Source organism: Phyllobates terribilis, unplaced genomic scaffold (genome assembly GCF_046119375.1).
Source record: "Phyllobates terribilis strain yellow unplaced genomic scaffold, ASM4611937v1 Scaffold_5__5_contigs__length_657084704, whole genome shotgun sequence".
NCBI classification, from domain to species: domain Eukaryota; kingdom Metazoa; phylum Chordata; class Amphibia; order Anura; family Dendrobatidae; genus Phyllobates; species Phyllobates terribilis.
Genome location: NW_027362765.1, coordinates 637,125,953 through 637,148,376, shown reverse-complemented (window position 1 = coordinate 637,148,376; position 22,424 = coordinate 637,125,953). Strand labels below are relative to the sequence as shown.

Below are 22,424 nucleotides of genomic sequence, written 5' to 3'. Positions count from 1 at the left end.
CGGATCTTCCTGTCTCTGCCGGTTGTACGGTCATTTGGGTGGTCGCTGATCGCTTCTCCAAGATGGCGCACTTCATTCCCCTGCCGGGTCTCCCGTCTGCACCCGAACTGGCTAAAGACTTTATCCGCCACATCTTCCGTCTCCATGGCCTGCCCCTCCACATTGTGTCAGATCGTGGGGTTCAGTTCACCTCACGCTTCTGGAGAGCCACATATAAGTTGCTTGACGTCACTCTGGACTTCTCCTCCGCTTACCATCCACAGTCCAATGGTCAAGTGGAGCGGATCAATCAGAACCTGACCAGTTACCTCCGGCACTTCGTTAATGCCCACCATTCGGACTGGGTGGATCTCCTACCATGGGCCGAGTTCTCTTACAATAATCACGAGAGCGAATCTTCCTCCAAATCCCCGTTTTTTGTAGTCTTCGGTCAGCATCCTCGGATCCCATTTCCCGTCTCCACCTCGGTGGACAATCCGGCTGCGGAATCTCTCGTTCGCGAATTCTCCTCCATTTGGGAGAGTACCCGATCCGCACTCCTTCAGTCGTCCGAACGGATGAAAAAACACGCTGAGAAGAAACGCCTGGATCCTCCACAATTCCGTCCTGGAGATAAAGTCTGGCTCTCGTCCAAATATGTCCGGCTCAAGATTACCTCCTACAAGTTAGGGCCTCGGTTCATCGGCCCACTGGAAGTTATCAAACAGATCAACCCGGTGGCCTATAAATTAAAACTCCCGGCCAACTTACGAATCCCTAACTCCTTCCATGTATCTCTCCTCAAACCCGTGGTACTTAACTCTTTTTCCAAGTCTACAGGTACGCCTCCTGCTCCGGTTTCCGCTGAGAACGAGTTTGAGGTAGAGAACATTCTGGCCACCAAAGGGGTAAGAGGAAAAACCTTTTTTCTGGTAGATTGGAAGGTGTTTGGTCCTGAGGAGAGAACGTGGGAGCCCCGGGAGAACATCCATGCCCCTCTCATCCTTGATAAATTTCTCTCTGGCCTAAAAAAGGGGGGGCCTAAAGGGGGGGGTACTGTAGCGTCGGCGTCCCTGCCTCCTGCTAGGCAGGGACGCTGTTCCCCTCACCTCTCCGCTCTGTGCCCGGCGTCTTCCTCCCGCTCTGCTGGCAGAGCGCGCTGCTTCCCGGCCACGGTGCTTAGGGCGCACGCGCGCTCCCCCTCTCTTAAAGGGGCCGCGCGCGCCGTCCTAAGGAGTCCCCGGCCAATGGCCGGAGGACTTCACCATATATAAGGCACCTCCTCCAAAATGGAGGTGCCCGAGCAATGTTGTTGCAAAGCCTTCACTCTGCTTCAGCCCTCAGGTCCTGTTTCCAGTTACCTGCCAGTCACCTGCCAGATTCCTGCCTGTTACCTGCCAGTCACCTGACAGATTCCTGCCTGTTACCTGACAGATATCCGTTTACCTGCTTGCAAGCCTGCGGTCCGACGGTCTGCCTTCCGACACCTGTCAGTCTGTCTATGGACCAGCCTGCCCGCTCACCTGGGAGCGCTCATCTGCTACCTGCCTGCTAGCCTACCTGGAGGCTCCGCCGTCACTTGCCATGACCACCTGCCTGTCCAGAGACTCCTGTCTGCTCACCTGGGAGCGCTCATCTGCTACCTGCCTGCTAGCCTACCTGGAGGCTCCGCCGTCACTTGCCGTGACCACCTGCCTGTCCGGAGACTCCTGTCTGCTCACCTGGGAGCGCTCATCTGCTACCTGCCTGCTAGCCTACCTGGAGGCTCCGCCGTCACTTGCCGTGACCACCTGCCTGTCCAGAGACTCTCGCCTGCTCATCTAGGAGCGCTCACCTGCTACCTGCCTGCTAGCCTACCTGGAGGCTCTGCCGTCACTAGCCGTGACCACCTGCCTGTCCAGAGACTGTCCCTGTCACTTGCCGTGACTACCTGCCCTTCTACCCAGAGACTGTCCCTGTCACTTGCCGTGATTACCTGCCCGTCTTCCCTGGGAGCCACCCGCTTCCTTACAAGGACCGCCCCCTTGTATAGTTGCTCAGAGGTTCCGCCTCCCAGACCCGTTACACAAGGCACTTTATAAATCGGCCTCAGCTTCTATAAAACTTCCTTATCACATTTAATATTCCACCAGACGTATTGGACAATCTCAAAACAAATTAAAAGTTCCGCTGGAAAATAGATGTAATACAATATCTGGGAGTTAACATAATCTCTTCCTATAATACCTTGTATTTGGGTAATTTCCCAACCCTTTTTAGAGACTTGAAGAATTTGCTAGCTAGATGGAAACCCTACTCCATTTCACTTTTGTATCGTATAGCCGCTGTGAACATAACACTCTACCCTAACATACTTATTACATTGAGACCCTCCTATTAAAGGTCACCTTGGAAGACCTTAAATCACTTCAACCTAGCATAATGAGATTCATATGGAATGATAAACGCCATAGGATCTCTAAGCAAATAGTTACGGCCCACAAATCTTGGGAGGTCTCTCGGTCTCAAACATTTCTAACCACTATTGGGACACTCGTCTAAAGATTCCATCCTTGGCATCGCTGTGGGCCTTTAACAAGTGGACGGAGATTGAGAAATTGTAGTTGGACCCCCCCCCCATCCATCCGAATTCCCTTCTGTGGTCTGGTAGCCACATTAGGTTCCCACTTCCTTTATTAGGCCCCTTGCAGTCTACCACTGGCACTTTTGCACAAATAAGTTTAGGCTAAGATCTCCAAATTCACCAATGACGTCATTCATCTATCAACCAATGATTCCGAATAGTTTAGAAGGCTCTATGGTCCATCTGTGGATTTCAGCGGGGTTGTTTAGATATGCAGATATAGTTGATGGAGACTCACTGGAAATCCACACCTTTGAATATATTAAATCTAAGTTTAGCATTACAATTACCATTACCCAATTTATTCAACATATTCAGATTAAACATTTGGCGTCTTCTCTGTTTGGCTTCGAGGGAGTGTCTCAACCAATGAACTTTGGGAAATTGTGTAGGAGGGGCCCTTCTACCAAAGATTTGCTCTCAGATACTTCTAGGATGCTAGGTCCATTGCCAGGGTCCTCATAGGCTAAGCACTCTTATATGGTCAGGTGGGAATCTTTCTTGGGGAATGAAATGTCACTGCAGATTTAGCAGATAATCTGGATAGGGTAGCAAAAACATCAATTTGTACATTATATAAGGAAAATCAATATAAAATCTTAATCTTGGTATCACACAACAGTTCTCCTACATAAGTTTAACCCACTGTTTCCAGATATCTGCTGGCGCTGTGGGACCTCGTCAGGTATGCTAACTCACATCTTCTGGTCATGTCCAGGAATTATAGGGTTCTGGCTCTTAGTTAAATCCCTGATCCACAAGGTACTGTACTCTAAGGTAACTCTGGATATTTTGTTCTTTATTCTCAACAATCCTCCCAGAGGGATAGGTAAAAGCTCCTTCATATGTTAACGGTGGCTAGATGCCGGATTGCTGTCCATTGGAAGAAGAACACCCCCTTTTTTCAGAACTTGCTCTACAGAATTTCTGATATTAGGAGAATGGAAAATATGATGGCTGTCCTGAATGCAGGGATTGAATTGAGTCAATTTGGGCGCCTTGAGATTATTTTTGTGCTCAACACAATGGTTAATTCTTTTATACCTCCCCTATTTCCTCATTCTCGCCATGTGTTTGTGTCTTTTATCTATTGTCAGTCTTTGGTTATGTTCTAGATTGAACATGGCTGGGTAATAGAATCTAGTTAATTATGATGATTGCTTATGTTATCGGTTTGCTGAGATTTTGCCAGTAGTTTTCTGCTGTTTATTCACTCTCATGGATAAAAGTTTCATTGTGTTTTACAAACTTTATATGACTGTTGTTTCTATATACATCTTTTTTGTAATTTTTCAAAAATTTTTATAAAAATTACAGGTTTAAAAAAAAGGAAGGGTATATTAGGGTGCTCTTATGCTTCGAGGATATAAAATTAGTGTAATTACCACTTTTCCCTTCAGAATGATAGCACCAGAAGAATAATTTATTTTAGGACTACAGATAAGAGAACTTTGCAGCCAAAGGCAAGTTCCAAAGAAATAAACATATTTAATCTGTAGTGATAAGCAAAATAAATGCGTTATGATGAACGTGAAAAGCAGGAGCTTTACAGATAGAATTAACAGAAGCTATTCTGTGCTTGCTGGAGTTATTTGAAAGTCAAAACTCAATCCAAGTCTACGAGAGTCAGAATGAGACTCTCTTAGACTTACAGTGAGAGCTTGTGATCATTACACTCTGACTTCCGGTCAGTCAGAAGTTGCAGTCACAAGACAGCAGTTTGGGATAGGAGTGACGCAGGGAACAGCTGAAGACTGTGGCTGGCGAGTAGAATACTAGGTTCAGGGACCATAAGTTAGTGTAATCACTCTAGCGCTGAAATTTAAAAAAAAAATAAACACTGGAGTGGTGTTCTATATCCTGATTCATACGTTCCTTTTACAGACTAACAGTCAACATGGCATAAAATCTTTAAATGCTGCCCCTTAATTAGGTCTATGATGGAGCCGAGGTACAAAATGTGAGCAGAAGTATTCTGCCTTCATAATTCAATATTTTTAAGGGATTTACCTTGGCAGTGTGAGCAAACACACTAGTGGTGACATATGGTGTACGGTTCTTCTGCAGTAGATCTATGTAAAGCTCAGCTCCTTCAGTTCCATGCACATGGAGCAGACTGATGAGCTCATTTACATCATGATGAATTCGAAACTCACTCATTGTAGATTATCTGAAACAAAATGATGAAGAAAATTGCAGTCTTATGAAAATGGGACAGAAGAAGAATTTTGGGTTCTTTTGATAAAGTTTTCCTTTGTTTCAAAAGTCTGTAACACATCCCTAAAAAAAACTAAACACCATTATTCAACTTTTCAATAGTACCTGTTAGGTCCTAAAAAATAGAAGGACAACATATGAAAACTTAAAGGGAATCTGTCACCCCCTTGGGACTTTTCAGACCTCTACTATGGGCATACAGGTGATAGAAATGTGAGTCTATACTACCTGTATGGCCCATAGCAGAGGTCTGATGGGAATCTGTCACCCCCTGGGAGATATCAGACCTCTACTATGGGCATACAGGTTATAGAAATGTAACTCTATACCTACCTGTATGGTCATAGTAGAGGTCTGATGGGAGTCTGTCCCTCCTGGGAGATATCTGACCTCTACTATGGACATACAGGTGATAGAAAAGTAACTCTATACTACCTGTATGGCCCATAGTAGAGGTCTGATGGGAACCTGTCACCCCCCCCCGGTGATATCAGACCTCTACTATGGGCATGCAGGTTATAGAAAAGTAACTCTATACTACCTGTATGGCCCATAGTAGAGGTCTGATGGGAATCTGTCACACCCTGGGAGATATGAGACCACTACTATGGGCATGCAGGTTATAGAAATGTAAATCTATACTACCTGTATGGCCCATAGTAGAGGTCTGATGGGAACCTGTCACCCCCTGGGAGATATGAGACCTCTACTATGGGCATGCAGGTGATAGAAAAGTAACTCTATACCTACCTGTATGGCCCATAGTAGAGGTCTGATGGGAATCTGTCACCCCCTGGTAGATATGAGACCTCTACTATGGGCATACAGGGTATAGAAAAGTAACTCTATACCTACCTGTATGGCCCATAGTAGAGGTCTGATGGGAATCTGTCACCCCCCCCCCCCCCGGTGATATGAGACCTCTACTATGGGCATGCAGGTGATAGAAAAGTAACTCTATACTACCTGTATGGCCCATAGTAGAGGTCTGATGGGAACCTGTCACCCCCCCCGGTGATATCAGACCTCTACTATGGGCATGCAGCTTATAGAAAAGTAACTCTATACTACCTGTATGGCCATAGTAGAGGTCTGATGGGAACCTGTCACCCCCTGGGAGATATCAGACCTCTACTATGGGCATGCAGGTTATAGAAAAGTAACTCTATACTACCTGTATGGCCCATAGTAGAGGTCTGATGGGAACCTGTCACCCCCTGGGAGATATCAGACCTCTACTATGGGCATGCAGGTTATAGAAAAGTAACTCTATACTACCTGTATGGCCCATAGTAGAGGTCTGATGGGAACCTGTCACCCCCCCCCCCGGTGATATCAGACCTCTACTATGGGCATGCAGGTTATAGAAAAGTAAATCTATACTACCTGTATGGCCATAGTAGAGGTCTGATGGGAGTCTGTCCCCCTGGGAGATATGAGACCTCTACTATGGGCATGCAGGTTATAGAAAAGTAAATCTATACTACCTGTATGGCCCATAGTAGAGGTCTGATGGGAACCTGTCACCCCCCGGTGATATCAGACCTCTACTATGGGCATGCAGGTTATAGAAAAGTAACTCTATACTACCTGTATGGCCATAGTAGAGGTCTGATGGGAACCTGTCACCCCCTCGGTGATATCAGACCTCTACTATGGACATACAGGTGATAGAAATGTAACTCTATACCTACCTGTATGGCCCATAGTAGAGGTCTGATGGGAACCTGTCACCCCCTGGGTGATATCAGACCTCTACTATGGGCATGCAGGTTATAGAAAAGTAACTCTATACCTACCTGTATGGCTCATAGTAGAGGTCTGATGGGAATCTGTCACCCCCCCCCCCCCCCCGGTGATATCAGACCTCTACTATGGGCATGCAGGTTATAGAAAAGTAACTCTATACTACCTGTATGGCCCATAGTAGAGGTCTGATGGGAGTCTGTCCCCCCTGGGAGATATGAGACCTCTACTATGGGCATGCAGGTTATAGAAAAGTAACTCTATACTACCTGTATGGCCATAGTAGAGGTCTGATGGGAATCTGTCACCCCCTGGGAGATATCAGACCTCTACTATGGGCATGCAGGTTATAGAAAAGTAACTCTATACTACCTGTATGGCCAATAGTAGAGGTCTGATGGGAACCTGTCCCCCCCCCCCGGTGATATCAGACCTCTACTATGGGCATACAGGTGACAGAAATGTGAGTCTATACATACCTGTATGGCCCATATTAGAGGTTTGCTTGCTTTGAAATAGCTTTTTATTAAATTTGTTTTGACAAGCTTCCCGTCCGGGGGAGGCAAAGAAATCCCCACCTATTAACTTAATTTCCATATTCCCCCACTCCCCTGAACGTCACAGGGCCCTATGACGTGCAGTTCCCGTGGCCGGATCCCGCGCAATTTACCTTGTACGGAAGGCGCAGTAATCCCTGCCGTCTGTGTAGCCTTGAGGAGCAGGAAACTTGTGCGCAGGCGCGTAACTCTGCCTTCCCTTCGAGGGATCCGGGGGCGTGAACTGCACGTCACCGGGCACTGTGACGAGAACCGGTAATGTCCAGAGATGCCATTTACATACAGATATAGGAATAGACTGGGGGTAAATAGTGTTAAAATCATGTTGGCTCACCTTACTGGAACAGAGGTTACAGGGAGAAAATGAATTTATATCCTCTTTGTGGCTGCTGTCTTCACATCATAGGCAATCAATTAAAATCGCAGGGAGTGATTACAGAGAACTCAGTGAATAGTGAGCGATGACTAACAGCTCCTTGCACTGCCCTTATGACTGGAAGACAACCGCCGCAGGTAAGATAAAAGTTAATGTCTCCCTGTAGCTGCTGCTACATTAAGGAAGACTAACATTATGTTGACGCTAATTACCCGCACATTAATCCTTTACCTTCAGCTAAAAAGCATTTCTTGAGAGCACATCTCATTTAAAAGTTTTCCAAATTAATATACACTATAGGGCTGTAATCAACTGTGCTGATTCTTAGAGGAATGGTCAGAACCCACAGCAATGGCTCCTCTGCAATAACATGCTGCGGTGTTCTTTGTCATGAAGAAGCATGCTATTAGCCCTTGAACATAGACTAATTATAGGGAACGTGTCATTGTATTTTCCATTTAAACACTGTTGCCACCCTGTTGTGCAGCCTATTAATATATTCCTAATAAGTCCTGTTTATCACTTTGGCAGAACAGCATAGGTTATTTAAAAAGCTTTGGAGTGATGTTGTACTTTAATGAGCACTGAGCATCTCCAGACTTCACTCGGAGCTCTCTCACTGCCCTGTAACATCACTCTCCACCTATGGTTTAAGTGAATGACATTATCTACACAGCCAGTAACTCTTACTTCAGTAGAAAAAGTGTGCATGTACAGACTAAAGAATTTGCTAACTGTGTGGATGGAGAACAGTCCTGAGAAGTTCATTAGACTACTGAGTGCTCATTATAAAAAAATGTGGTTTTTTTACTCAAAGTATGCAGCACAGTAAGAGAAATATACAGGGTTATTTAGAAACAAGTTAAAATGCTGCACAATAGGTTGAAAAGGTATTTTACAGGGAAAACCTAATGACAGGTTCCCTTTAAATAAAAGTGAAAAATATTATCTGTGTCTCCTGTGACAAGAAACCAATACTTTGAGTCACTTTCACAAATGCACCTTCCTCCATACAAATTTTTTCCATTCTAATATTGCATTTACACACATGGACAAAATGGTTCGTAGCCATCTCTTAACCCCTTTACCCCCGAGGGTGGTTTGCACGTTAATGACCAGGCCAATTTTTACAATTCTGACCACCATCACTTTATGAGGTAATTACTCTGGAACGCTTCAATGGATCCCCCTGGTTCTGAGATTGTTTTTTCATGACATATTGTACTTCATGATTGTGGTAAAATTTATTTGATATCACTTGCGTTTATTTGTGAAAAAAAAAGGAAATTTGGCAAAAATTTTGAAAATTTAGCAATTTTCAAACTTTGAATTTTCATGCCCTTAAATCAGAGAGATATGTAGCACAATATAGTTAATAAATAACATTTCCCACATGTCTACTTTACATCAGCACAATTTTGGAACCAAAATTTCTTTTTTGCTAGGAAGTTATAAGGGTTAAAAGTTGACCAGCGATTTCTCATTTTTCCAACTAAATTTACAAAATCTTTTTTTTTTTTTTTTTTTTTTGGGACATCACATAAATAATAATAATATTTATTTTTATAGCACCAACATATTCTGCAGCACTTTACAATTTTAGGGGGGACTTATACAAACAATACAGAATAAGCATTTCTCAAATCAAAAGGAGTGAGGGCCCTGCTCGCAAGCTTACAGTCTATGAGGAAATGGGGGAGACACAAAAGGTAAAATGTACATATATTGTATAATGCAGCCTTGATATACTAAATAGGATAAATAATAATACATGGACTGGTCGCCAGCCAGTATGTATAGAGTCCTGACCGAGGCTATTAAGTACATGGATGGTATGAACCTGAAATTGAAGAAGATTTTAATATGGGCCAAAACTGGGACGGACAGATAGTGTGTTGAGGTGATAGGCCAGTCTAAAGAAATGGGTTTTTAGGGTCCGCTTGAAACTGTGGGTATTGGGAATTATCAAACTGTCCTGGGTAGTGCATTCCAAAGAATTGGCGCAGCACGCAAGAAATCTTGGAGACGGGAGTGGGAAGTTCGGATTATGGAGGATTTTAGTTTTAAGTCATTGGCAGGAAAGAGGGCACGTGTAGGGTGGTAGACAGATAAGAGAAGAGATGTAGGGGGGGTACCGAAGCATGGAGCGCTTTGTGGGTTAGCGTGATAAGTTTAAATTGAACTCTGTATTGGATGGGCAACCAATGCAATGACTGGCACAGGGAAGAGGCATCGGTGTAGCGGTTGGCGAGTAATATGATCCTTGCTGCTGCGTTCAGGACGGATTGGAGAGGGGTGAGTTTAGTAAGAGGGAGACCGATTAGTAGAGAGTTGCAATAGTCGAGACGAGAATGAATAAGAGCTACAGTAAGAGTTTTTGCTGAGTCAAAGGTGAGAAAACTCCTGATTCTTGAGATGTTTTTGAGGTGTAGATGACATGAACGAGCGAGTGATTTGATGTGAGGAGTGAAGGAAAGATCTGAATCAAAAATGACCCCAAGAGAGCGGGCTTGTTGCTGGGGAGTAATGGTTGAGCCAGAAATGGAAATGGCAATATCAGGCACAGGTCCGGTAGTTTAGGGAGGAAATACGAGTAGTTCAGTTTTTGACAGATTCAGTTTTAGATAGAGGGAGGACATAATGTTAGACACAGCAGAAAGACAAGCACTGGTCTTTTGTAGTAATGAAGGGGTGATGTCCGGAGCAGCGGTGTATAATTGGGTGTCATCAGCATAGAGATGGTACTGAAAACCGAATCTGCTGATTGTTTGTCCAATAGGAGCGGTGTATAAGCAGAAAAGAAGGGGGCTTGGAATTGATCCTTGAGGAACCCCGACAGTAAGAGGAAGGAGAGAGGAGGAGGAGTCGGCAAAAGACACAGAGAAGGAGCGGTCAGAGAGATAGGAGGAGAACCATGAGAGGACAGTGTCTTTGAGACCAATAATGTAGAGCATAGTGAGGAGGAGCTGGTGATCCAGTGTCGAATGCTGCAGAGAGATCCAGGAGAATCAGCAGGGAGTAGTGACCATTAGATTTAGCTGTTAGTAGATCATTAGAGACTTTAGTGAGGGCAGTTTCAGTAGAATGTAAAGAGCGGAAACCAGATTGTGAAGGGTCAAGAAGAGAGTTGTCTGAGAGACAGCGGATTAGATGGGAATGGACCAGGTGTTCCAGGAGTTTAGAGATAAATGGAAACAGGTCTGTAGTTGGCCGTGCAGTTCTGGTCAAGGGATGTTTTTTTAAGTAATGTATGTATGATGGCGTGTTTAAAAGAAGAGGGAAAGATACCAGATAAGAGAGAGAGGTTGAAAATTTTAGTTAGAGGAGTGGTGACAGCTGGAGAAAGACTGGAAGAGATGTGAGGGAATAGGGTCACTGGTGCAGGTGGTAGGGCGAGAAGATGCAAGGAGCCTGATTCACTTCATCTCCCGTGACTGGTTTGAAGTCAGAAAATGAGCAAGATACAATGTGGGGGGGGGGGAAGCATGCATAACGTTTGGGGATTGGGAGAAAATTTCCTGTCGGATATGGTCATTTTTTTTTTTTCTTTGAAATAATTGGCCAGATCGTCAGCGCTGAGGTAGGTGGACGGGGCCTGTACTATTTGATTGAGGAGAGAGTGAAACGTGTCAAAGAGGCATTTAGGATTATTGGAAAGCGAGATGATGAGGTTGTTAAAGCAGGTTTGTTTGGAGAGGTGAAGGGCAGAGTTATATGTTTTCAACATAAATTTATAATGGAGGAAATCTTCGGGCAGATTCGATTTTCTCCACAGCCGTTCAGCGAACCTGGACCACATCACATTTGAAGTCACTTTGAGGGGTCTATATGACAGAAAATAACCAAAAGTGACAATTCTAAAAAAACCTGCACCCCACAAGGTGTTCAAAACCAAATTCAATTGGTTTATTAACCATTCAGATGATTCACATGAATTTTTGGTAGAAAACAATAAACATTTAAATTTTTTTCACAAAAATGTTAATTTAGACCCAATTTTTTTATTTTTGGAAGGGTAACAGGAAAAAAATGGACCCCAAAATTTTTGTGCAATTTCTTGTGAGCATGTGGATACCCCATATGTTGGGGAAAACCACTGTTTGGGCACACAGCAGGGCTCGGAAGGGTAGGAGCGCCATTTGACATTTTGAATGAAAAATTTGCTTGAATAATTAGCGGACGCCATGTCATGTTTGGGGAGCCCCTGATGTGCCTTAACAGTGGAAACCCCCCACAAGTCACACATTTTGGAAACTAGACCCCTCAGGGAACTTATCTAGATGTGTGACGGGGACCCTACACCCCCAAGTGTTTCACATGAGTAAATAATGTAGAGCTGTGAAAATTAAAAAAAAAAAATCAAACTTTTTCTACAAAAATGATCTTTTAGCCCCAAATTTTTTATTTGCTTCACATAAGTTTACAACATTGAGCCGTAAAAATCTAATTTTCACATTTTTCTCAAAAAATGTTTTTCAGCCTCCAATTTTGCATTTTTATAAGGGTAACAGGAGAAATTGCACCATGCAATTTGTTGTGCAATTTCTCCGGAGTAAGCGGATACCCCATATGTGGGGGAAAACCACTGTTTGGGCGCACGGCAGGGTTTGGATGGGAAGGAGCGGCATTTGACTTTTTGAATGTAAAATTAGCTTGAATAATTAGCGGACGCGTTTGGAGAGCCCCTGATGTGCCTTAACAGTGGAAACCGCCCACAACTGACCCTATTTTGGAAACTAGACCCCTCAAAAAACTTTTCTAGATGTTTGGTGTGCACCCTAAACCCCCAAGTGCTTCACATGAGTTAATAACGTAGAGCTGTGAAAATGAAAAAAAAAAAAGATCTTTAAGCCCCAAATTTTTTATTTTCACAAGGGTAAGAGGAGAAAGTGGACCCCAAAAACTGTTTAGCAATTTTTCTTGAGTACGCCGCTACCCCATATGTGGGGAAAGAACACTGTTCGGGAAAGGTTCAGAAGGGAAGGAGAACTGTGTGACTTTTTGAACACAAAATTGTCTGGAGTAGAGAGCGGAGGCCATGTCGCATTTGGGAAACCCCTGATGCGCCTAAACAATAGAACCCCACCCACAAGTGACCCCATTTTGGAGATTAGACCCCTGTAGGATGTTATCAAGCGGTATAGTGAACAATTTGAACCCAGAGGTACAACACAGAATTTGATAACATTAGGTCATCATATTGAATAAGTTGTCATTAGTCTTGAGCGCGAGTGCTCGCTACTTGAGTTTGCATCAGGTACTCAGGTATGCACCATGCTCAAGTCCCCGACCCCGCATGTTTTACGGTTATTAAACACCCAAAAAAACATGCGAGGATCGCTCGTGCATGGCAGGCAATCCCCGCAAGGTTTTTTTGGCTGTATAACAGCTGCAAAACATATGGGACGGAGACTCGAGCATGTCACTCCAGCACCCGCGATACTCGGTGCATACTCAAGCACTCGATGCAAACTCAAGTAGCGAGCAACTGCGCTCAAGACAAGTCGCCATATCGTCATCATTTTTTTCTTTACTTTTGAAAAAATCTCAACCCCAACCCTAATACAACCCTAGCACAACCCCAACCCTAGAGTTTATTTTTTACGCCGTTCCTCGTGCGGTATAAGTGATTAGACGACTTTATTCTTTGGGTCAGTGCGATTACAGCGATAGCAGATTCATATTGGGTTTTTATGTTTGGCAGCAGTCACACACTTTTTTTTGCAAAGACTAGTTTTTGCAAACATTTTTCCATATTTCGGCCAACAGTCATGTAAGGGCTTGTTTTTTGCGTGACGAGTTAACATTTTTATTGGTACCATTTTCGGGCAAATTACATTTTGGAGCGCTTTCTATTCCGATTTTTGGGAGGCAGTATAAACAAAAACCAACAACTCAAGAATTTTTTTTTGGTTTTTTTATATGCCATTTCGTGTGTGGTAAAATTGATAAGGTAGAGTTATTCTTCGGGTCAGTACATTTACACCGATACTACATTTCTATTGATTTTTTATGTTTTGGCGCATTTACACAGTAAAAACTATTTTATAGAAAAATAATTTTTTTGTATCGCTTTATTCTGAGAGCTATAACTTTTTCATTTTTCGGCTGATGGAGCTGTATGGCGGCTTGTTTTTTGCGGGAGAAGATGATGTTTTCAGCGGTACCATTTTTATTTACATTCGTCGTTTTTATCGCGTTTTATTCCATTCTTTCAAGCATGTGAAGCTTATTCTAACTCACCTGTGGCAAGTAACAGATGTGGGCAATATAAAAATCATACCTGAAACCAGATTAAAAGGGGTGAAGTTAACTCAATCTTTGAATTGTGTGTCTGTGTGTGCCACACTAAGAGTGGAGAATAGAAGGATAAGTCAGAGGACTTAGGAACCAAAATTGTTGAAAAAAAATCTTAGTTACCTGAGAGACGGTATCCGCCCATCAAGGACAAGAAACCTACTGATATAAAAGGGAGGTACCTCTTCTCAGCATCAGTTGGGTTTCAGAGCATGAGAGGACCTAGAGACAGTTATGAATACAAACCAACACCAATCAAACATTTCTCACTATACACCCATACGTAGTACACACCAACCAGTGATGAAAGCGAGGGAATATGGGTGCTGTCATAGGCTCTTTAAAATCCAGTTACCGGTAAGATTTTTTCACCTTCTCACATGACAGCACCACCTGAGAGATTTATATAAAACAGACACCTTAGGGAGGGATCACTGCTTGTAACACCTTTCTCCCAAAAGACAGATCATCAGAGGAAGACAGATCAAGTCGGTAATGTTTATAGAAGGTGGAAGAAGATGACCATGTTGCTGCCTTACATATCTTGTCGGTAGACACTTCCGCCTTTTCAGCCCTGGAGGTCGCCACCGCCCTGATGGAATGAGCCCTCAAGTTCTCTGGAACTGACACATTACTAGAAAAATAGGCTAAGCGAATCGGGTTCCCGCTGCAGCTAGCTATAGTGGAGGCCTTTCCTAGCTCCCTGAAAGGACACATACAAAGCTTAATTTTTCCTCCATTATTTGAGTATTGCCAAAAATTCTATCAAAACCAGTCTAACGTCTAGGGTGTGAAGTTTCTGCTCCTCTGAATTCTTAGTAATACTAAAAAAAAATAAAATAAAATAAAAAAAAAAGAAGATGAAGGGAGAATGATTTCTTGTGTTCTATGGAATTTGGATGCCAATTTTCATAAGATAGAGTTACATTAAGACCAGACCCAGCCTATCTTCAGTGACTTGTGTAAACGGGTGGTTGACTGATAGTGCCTGTAAGTCGCTGACTCTGCGAGCTGACATCAGGGCCACCAATATCACTGTTTTCAAAGTGAGTGTCCCGATTTAATTATTTTAAAAGCTCAAATGGAGGCTTAGTTAATGCTTACAAGATCAGTTTCAGATTCGATGGAGGCATTCTTGGAGCAGTAATCAGTCTGGTTATGTCACATGCCTTGATGAATCTAATGATCCACTAATCTACAGCCAAATTGTAATTATACAAGGCTACTAGGGTCGACACCTGCACCTTAAGGGTGCTGGTAGCTCACCCCCATTTCCAACTCCCTCTGGAGAAATTCTAGTATGGACTTTATAGAAATTTTACCTTTTGCAGACTGCCTCGAACTAGACAAGAACTTCGCCCATGTTCTACCATATATTTTAGTTGTTGGTTTTCTGCTTTTAAACAGTGGTGACTAAGTTAGGGGAAAAAGCTTCTTGGATCTGCAATGACCTTTCAAACTCCAGGCCGTCAAGTGCAGGCCCAACCTCTGAGGATGGAAGATTGGACCCTGTCTGAGAAGATCCAGAACATCTTGAAGGACCCATGGATCTGATTCGGACATCATCGTTATCCAGGTGAACCACGGTCTCTTGGGTCAGAATGGAGCCACTAAAATGATTCTTGCTTGCTCCTCTTGATGGTTGATGAAGGTGACTGCTGTGCAGTTGTCCGAAATTATGCGAACATGATGCCCTTGCAGGCAGGAAAGGAGTTTCATTGCATTTTTCACTTCTGACAACTCTTCCATATTTGAAGATAATATTTTTTTTCAGTCTCTGACCAAACTTCCTGGCCTACACAATCCCTCAGATGTGATCCCCATGTCGTAATAATATCTTTGACCTGATAACACCAAGGAACTCCCTGCGACAGGTTCTCTAATTCCAGCCACCATGTGATGGAATTGATAGACATCTGGTAAAGCATTATCTTCCCCTCTAAATAGCTTTTGAGTCTTTTTTCTGCTCCTAGGATATCCTGTCGCAAATGACTGGAGCATATCTGAGCACACTGGACTGCTGGGATAGATGAAGTCATTGTCCCTAGTTGAGACATTGCCTTTCTTAGGGTCATAGCTGGCTATGTGACCGCTGCTGAGACTAAGGTCAAAATTTTATGCTTCGTTCCATCTGGTAGAAGGCAAGTCTATTCTTTTGAGTTTAAGGTAAGCCCTAAGAAAAACTGAACCCTCTGTGGCTCCAGTCTTGAATTATCTAGATTTCGCATCCATCTTAGCTTGGTCAGACTGGCTCTGACTTCTGTCAGTTGGCGATTGAGGTGCTCTACTGACCTGCATAGCACCAGAAAATCATCCAAGTACGGGATTAGCAGGGTATTTTGTTCCCAAAGATACACTGCGATTTCCAGAATGATCTTTGTAAATATTCTTGGGGCCATAGACAGGCCAAAGGGTAGAGGTGTGTACTGAAATGCATGACTTGCTTGATGATATACAAGGCAACTCTCAGGAATTGTTGATCTTTCACGCGGATTGGAACCTGCTAATAAGGGTCCTTCCAATCCAGCACACTCATAATATCCTGGAAACAGCATTTTTATGGCCGATTTTATGGATTCCATCTTTAAGGGTCTGTAAACCAAGAATTTGTTCAGCCCCTTAAGGTTGACCATGGTCCTGAAGGTGCCATCGGTTTTGTTTGTTTTTTTTATTAGTAATAAGGGAGAATAAAATCCCTTCCCTTGTTCCTTAAAATCGGTATTTTCGTCAGAATTTGTTTTTCTACCAAGTTTAACACTTCAATTTCTAAGGCTGATCGCTCCCTGGACCCTCTGGGAGATGAGATCCTGAAGGTTTGCCGAGGGACAGATCTGAACTCCAGTTCTAGTTATGATCTTATTATTTCCAGAATCCAGGTGCTGGATGTAATCTTCTCCCAGGCAGGCAGGAAATGGGACAGTCTTCCTCCTACCTGGGGAAGCCGGCCTTTTAGAAGGCTTCCTACTCTCCAAGGAAGGACCACCGAACATGATACCTCTACTTTTTGGCTTTCTGTCCTTTCATTTTCACTGTTCTCTGGAGAACTTGTTCCTATTACACCTCCTTTTACGAAAGGCGTTTTTATATTGCAGTATGGATACACTGTGTGCAAGGCAAAGGAGTTGGGTCGCAGTGTAGTGCCCAGTGTCAGAAAGCTGGGTTTGTGTCCTAGGTCATGGGTCTTCCAGCAGGACAATGACCCAAAACAAACTTCAACAAGGACTCAGAAATGGATGGAAACAAAATCGATGGAGAGTTTGTAAATAGCCAGCAGTGAGTCTAGATCTAAATCCCATTGAACACCTGTGGGGAGATCTTAAAATTGCTGTTGGGAGATGGCATCCTTCAAATATCAGGGACCTGGAGCAGTTTGCAAAAGAAGATTGGTCCAAAATTCCAGTGTTGAGAGGTCTAAGAAGCTTGTTGATGGTTATAGGAAACAATAGAGTGCGGTTATTTATTCCTAAGGGTGTGCAACCAAATATTAAGTTGAGGGTGCTAACAATTTTGTCGGGCCCATTTTTGGGGTGGTTTGTGAAATTATGTCCATGCTGCCTTTTTCTCTGATTCTGTGTGCTGTTCCAGTACACACAAAGGAAATAATTATGTGTATAATAAAATATGTGTAGTTGCAATAATGTTGTGGGAGATATACTTCATTTTCTTGATCTTTTTCAAGGGTGCCAACACTTTCGGCCATGACTGTATATTACAAAGTACCAGAGATTGAGCCCCATCTCTGGACACAGTATGGGCCCAATTAATTACAACTGGCATTGACGGGCAATGCAGGGGACAAGTAACAACTTTATTAACACTATAGATGTGATTTGAGGAGGAGATGATCACTGCTCTATCACTTTCAATGCTGGGATGAATGACAGAGGTCAATGCTGGGGAAGACACTGTCAATGAGTATGCATTGGGTGGGCAGAGGGCAGTGCAGAGGCAGATACCAACAGCCAATGAGTGTGTAGTGGAAGAGCAGAGGGTGGTCCTGTACACTGAGGCCAAGAAGAGGGTGGAGGGGGGCCTGCTAGCTCCGGCTATGAGCTTAGAAAAAAAAAAACAGGTAGCTGCCAGCCGGTAAGTTAATAAAGTCTATGCAGAGAATAAAGTGAATTTCAGGATGAACAAAAGGGAGTCAGACAATATTTTAACCTCTTCACAACCTTGGTTTATGTCCTGGTTGGGAAGGGGTGTCAGACCTAGGACGTATGGAAAGAATATCAGAAGATTGGCATATTCTGAGGTTCTGGTAGAGCAGTGTATACAACCACTAATTTATTTTTCCCTTACAAATCCCTTGGGCAAGAGAGATATATAACACCCACGGTTATCTTCCCTCCGGGGTTTTCTATCACATGTGTAATCCCTCCGCATCTATACATTTACCTGTATATTTCAAGGTTGGCACTTTTTGCCACCATACCTACAAGTCTTTATTGATCTATGGACCTGTATATAGCTTGTATATCTATTGAATATATTTTATACATACTAATTGGGATATTGATTGACTATAGATTGTTGTTCTGTGTCTTTCAGTGCACAACTCTCATATCTGGTCTCTTTCCTTTACAGCGACATTGTGATAAAGCACCTGAAAGGGGTCGAAAAGTCCTACATAACTTTGCCGCAAATCTCCCAGCACCTTGTGACATTTTTGCATATGTCTACTTTCAATGATAATAAAATTTCTTTGCATAACCTGAAACAAGAGAGTGTGCTGTGAATTTTCTCCTGCCTAAGACATATCTCCATGCGATCGTACGGGCACAAGAGCAGTGCCCGGACTATCGCCGCCAAAACTCAGCTTACATGACAGCTGAGACCCGGCTCTCACAGCCAGGTGCAACGGAGGCCAGACGGAGTCCAAAGTAACTCTGCTGCCTCATTATGGTGCAGGGATCCCTAAGGGGTTTCATCTGAATTGTGTCATTTGGAGATTTAGATGGAAACACTGATCAAAGTGCTCAGTGTAGAGCGCAGGATAAATGTGAGCCAAAATGTTATGTAAAACGTTCCCAATAAAAGCTCCAACTCAATCCACCAAAAAAGCAAGTGAGGCAGCTATGACATGGCTGCCTCACAGTAAGTACCATCTGCTGAGCCTGAGATATTGTGAGTCCCAAGCTGCCCTAAAAAGTATATACGGCACTTTATAAAAATAAAAATGTGGGGCGTGGCCTGGCAGCTGACTAACATGGCTGTGTGAGTACTGACCTCCCTCACCCAGAGCCTGTTCAGCAACGTATGCAGTGTTCATTCTACTTTTTATGTCTCATCCCTCTCACCTAACACCGGGCATAATGACCTGAGGTAAAAGAAATCAGAAGAACCAAGGAAAATTGAAGTTTTACTTTACAGAAGACCGGAGCAAAGATGGCACCGAGACCTCCATGCCGTGTCTCTGCTGACGGCATGTTGCCCCCGTGACCCAGACACCTCCAGCAGAGTTGCGCTCCCCGCCCACAGCGAGTGCAGGATCCTGGGTCCCTCCATGCAGCAAAATCACTCACCGGGTCCAAGATATACTGGCAGTGGCCGCCGCGGTGTACTGCAGATCCGCCTCACATTCAATTGACAGCTGATCGGCGGGGGTGCGGCATGCAGTATCCCGGCCGATCATACATTGATGCCCTAGCCTATGGATAGGGCAATGTAAAAATAGTGGACAACTTCTTTAATGCATCTTTGATTGCTCCAACTAATAAGATAGACGCTCATCCTCTTACTGTTTCTGTTATGCACACGCCCGGGCTGAGCGGCGTGTGCGTGTGATTGTAGTGATTCCACTGGACCATGAACCGGAGAGTGCCTGGAGGGGCGTGACTAAGTATCTGGCCGATCCGACCAAGATGGCACGACGGCATACGACGCCAGTGCACCAGGGAGAAACCGGGCAGAGGGACCAGGTGCTACTCCAGGTCAAACTCCGGACACGGGGGTTGACCCACACAGGGATTACTGGATCAGGCTGGTTAGGCTGGCGCACAGACTGGAGGGTATAGGCAGGCACGACTGGTATGCAGGCAGGCGGGTAAAGGCAAGCGCAGCTAGAGTGCAGACAGGGAGGCACTAGCAGGTAGGAACACAGGCGGGATAGGACCCAGTACACACTGGGACTCAGGAACAATACAGGTAGAGGGGTACAGGCAAGCACAGCTAGAGTGCAGACAGGGAGGCACTAGCAGGTAGGAACACAGGCGGGATAGGACCCAGTACACACTGGGACTCAGGAACAGGCAGGTTAGGCTGGCACAGACTGGTGGATATAAGCAAACACGGCAGGTATGCAGATGGGTGGATACAGGCGAGTATGCAGGCAGGGAGGTACTGGCCGAAAGGACGGGCTGGAGCACAGAAAGGTTAAGACCCAGTACAGACTGGGTCACAGAACCGCAGATGCGGTAGACAACCACAGCAGAGAGGGAACGCCCGAAGCGGTGGGCAAGAACAGAGCAGGACAGGGCTGCAGGAGCAGCGAGCACAAGCAGGGCAGGACAGGACTGCCGGAGCAGCGGGCAGAAGCAGGGCAGGACAGGACTGCCGGAGCAGCGGGCAGAAGCAGGGCAGGACAGGACTGCCGGAGCAGCGGGCAGAAGCAGGGCAGGACAGGACTGGACTGCCGGAGCAGTGAGCAAGGAGTCAGAGCAGGCTAGAACCGCCGGAGCGGTAAGCAAAGGAGTCAGAGCAGGCTAGGCTGAGTAGGGGGGACAGGGCTCTGTTCACACGGAACAGACAGGAAGGGAAAGGCAGAGCCAGACACCCACAGGGTACTTGCAGTGAAGTAGCGAGTGGACCACAAACTCACAAACGGGAGTACAGAGACAACAAGCAGGAGTTAGGTACGAGTTCAGACTCTGCAGAAAAAGGAAGGGAACGGACATAGAGGCAAAACAGGTAAAGGATAGGAGAGAGTTCAGACTGGAACTGAGTGTACGGAGGAGACCGACACTGCAGCGGGATACAGGAGCGGGTCTGGGAATACGGCCCCCAGAGAGGCAGGACGAACAGGCAAGGAGCGTGTTCAGACAGGACAGACAAGATACAGGAGCGGGTCTAGGTAATCAGCCCCTAGAAGGCGAGAGGAACAGGCTAGGAGCGTGTTCAGACAGGTCAGACAAGATACAGGAACAGGTCTAGGTAATCGGCCCCTAGAAGGCAGGAGGAACAGGCTAGGAGCGTGTTCAGACAGGTCAGACAAGATACAGGAACAGGTCTAGGTAATCGGCCCCTAGAAGGCAGGAGGAACAGGCTAGGAGCGTGTTCAGACAGGCCTGGAAATACAGCCTCCAGGATAGGCAGACAAGAGAACACAGAACGGGACCTGGCACCTTCAGAGTGCAAGCACACACTGAAAGAAACACTATGCTCAGGCAGGGATAGATGGGCGCAGCTGAGCTATATACCAGGTGACAGACAGCAATAGGCTGAGGACGCACAAGAGGTGTGACCCACAGCAGGTACAAAAAGCAGGAAGTGATCGGGCGCCGCCCTTAAGCAGCAGAAACAGACACAAACAGACAGCATGGAGGGAAGCCAGAGAGACATTCTGGACAGGAGATCAAGTGCGCGCTCTTGCACAGTGGGAGATGGACCACTATGCAAGGACGCCGCCAGGTATATTACAGTTTCATCCATCTCCAGCTGGAAAGAATTCCATCAAAAGGTACTAATGCCTCAGCCCGTTATGTCCATAACTCCACTGAAAACCTTTGAACTCGTAATACCAGATCTTAATATTAAAAACTGGACAAAACGAGGCATTGTACTAGTGGAAGATTTGTATGAAGGTCCTAACCTCCTCTCTTTTGCTTATTTACATTCTCATTTCAAAACTCCCAATGAAGAGTTCCACATAAATCTCCGGGTCTGGCATGCATTACAACATTTTCCTATCTCAGAAGGAATGGTAAACTCAGGATTAATATGGACTCTTTCAAATGTTTCATCCAATAAAGGGGGCCTAAAACCTATAAATATTTTAATAGACATGAAAAATGTTTTTATAAAGTGTACTCCCTTTTTATCGTGGGAAAAATAATTGAATAAGACATTCTGGAGTATTGAATGGACAAGCTCACACCTTCAAATGTGCCTTTTATCTTGAGTCCAATATGAAAACAGTTTTAAGATGGTATTACACCCTAATGAGGCTTCAATCTCTGTTCCCCTCCCTCTACTCAACTCTGTTGGCATAATTGTGGCCAAAAAGGTTCTTTAATCCAAACATTTTGGAGCTGTCCAGTAACCGCTTCCACCTGGATGATTACTTTTCACCTGATCTCTTCTCTACTCCACCAAAAAAAAAAAGAAAACTTGTCCTTCTTTAACAATACTTTTGCTAGATACACATTCCCTCCAATGGCAGAGTAATTGCTTCACATATTCTTCTAGCCACAAAAATAGTGATTACAAGATATTGGAAATCCCCAGGTATTCCTGCCAACGAAGAGATAATACAACCGATAAATAAAACTTGTGCTTTCGAAAAAATTATAGCACACACAAATAATACAATGTTAATTGGAAAGTTTGGTTGAATCATCCAGAAAATATTGTTCTACTTTAATAGTCATTAATCAATGTAATCCTTGAAATCTGTTGAAACCAGCCCTGTATG

At 44.5% G+C, this 22,424-nt stretch overlaps 1 protein-coding gene across 3 annotated transcripts in view; it reads right to left on the bottom strand.

The window, feature by feature from the left end:
• The window catches only part of TUBGCP2 (tubulin gamma complex component 2), a 348,385-nt gene that overhangs the window by 309,809 nt on the left and 16,152 nt on the right, over positions 1 to 22,424 (bottom strand). For 2 of the 3 annotated variants that reach the window (XM_073686175.1, XM_073686172.1), the window contains exon 2: positions 4,613 to 4,772. In XM_073686175.1, the coding sequence (XP_073542276.1) occupies positions 4,613 to 4,762 (150 nt within the window). In that variant the 5' untranslated portion in view covers positions 4,763 to 4,772. Of the gene's footprint in view, positions 1 to 4,612; positions 4,773 to 7,235; positions 7,255 to 22,424 lie in introns of those variants that run through there. The other variant, XM_073686173.1, reaches the window with a different exon arrangement.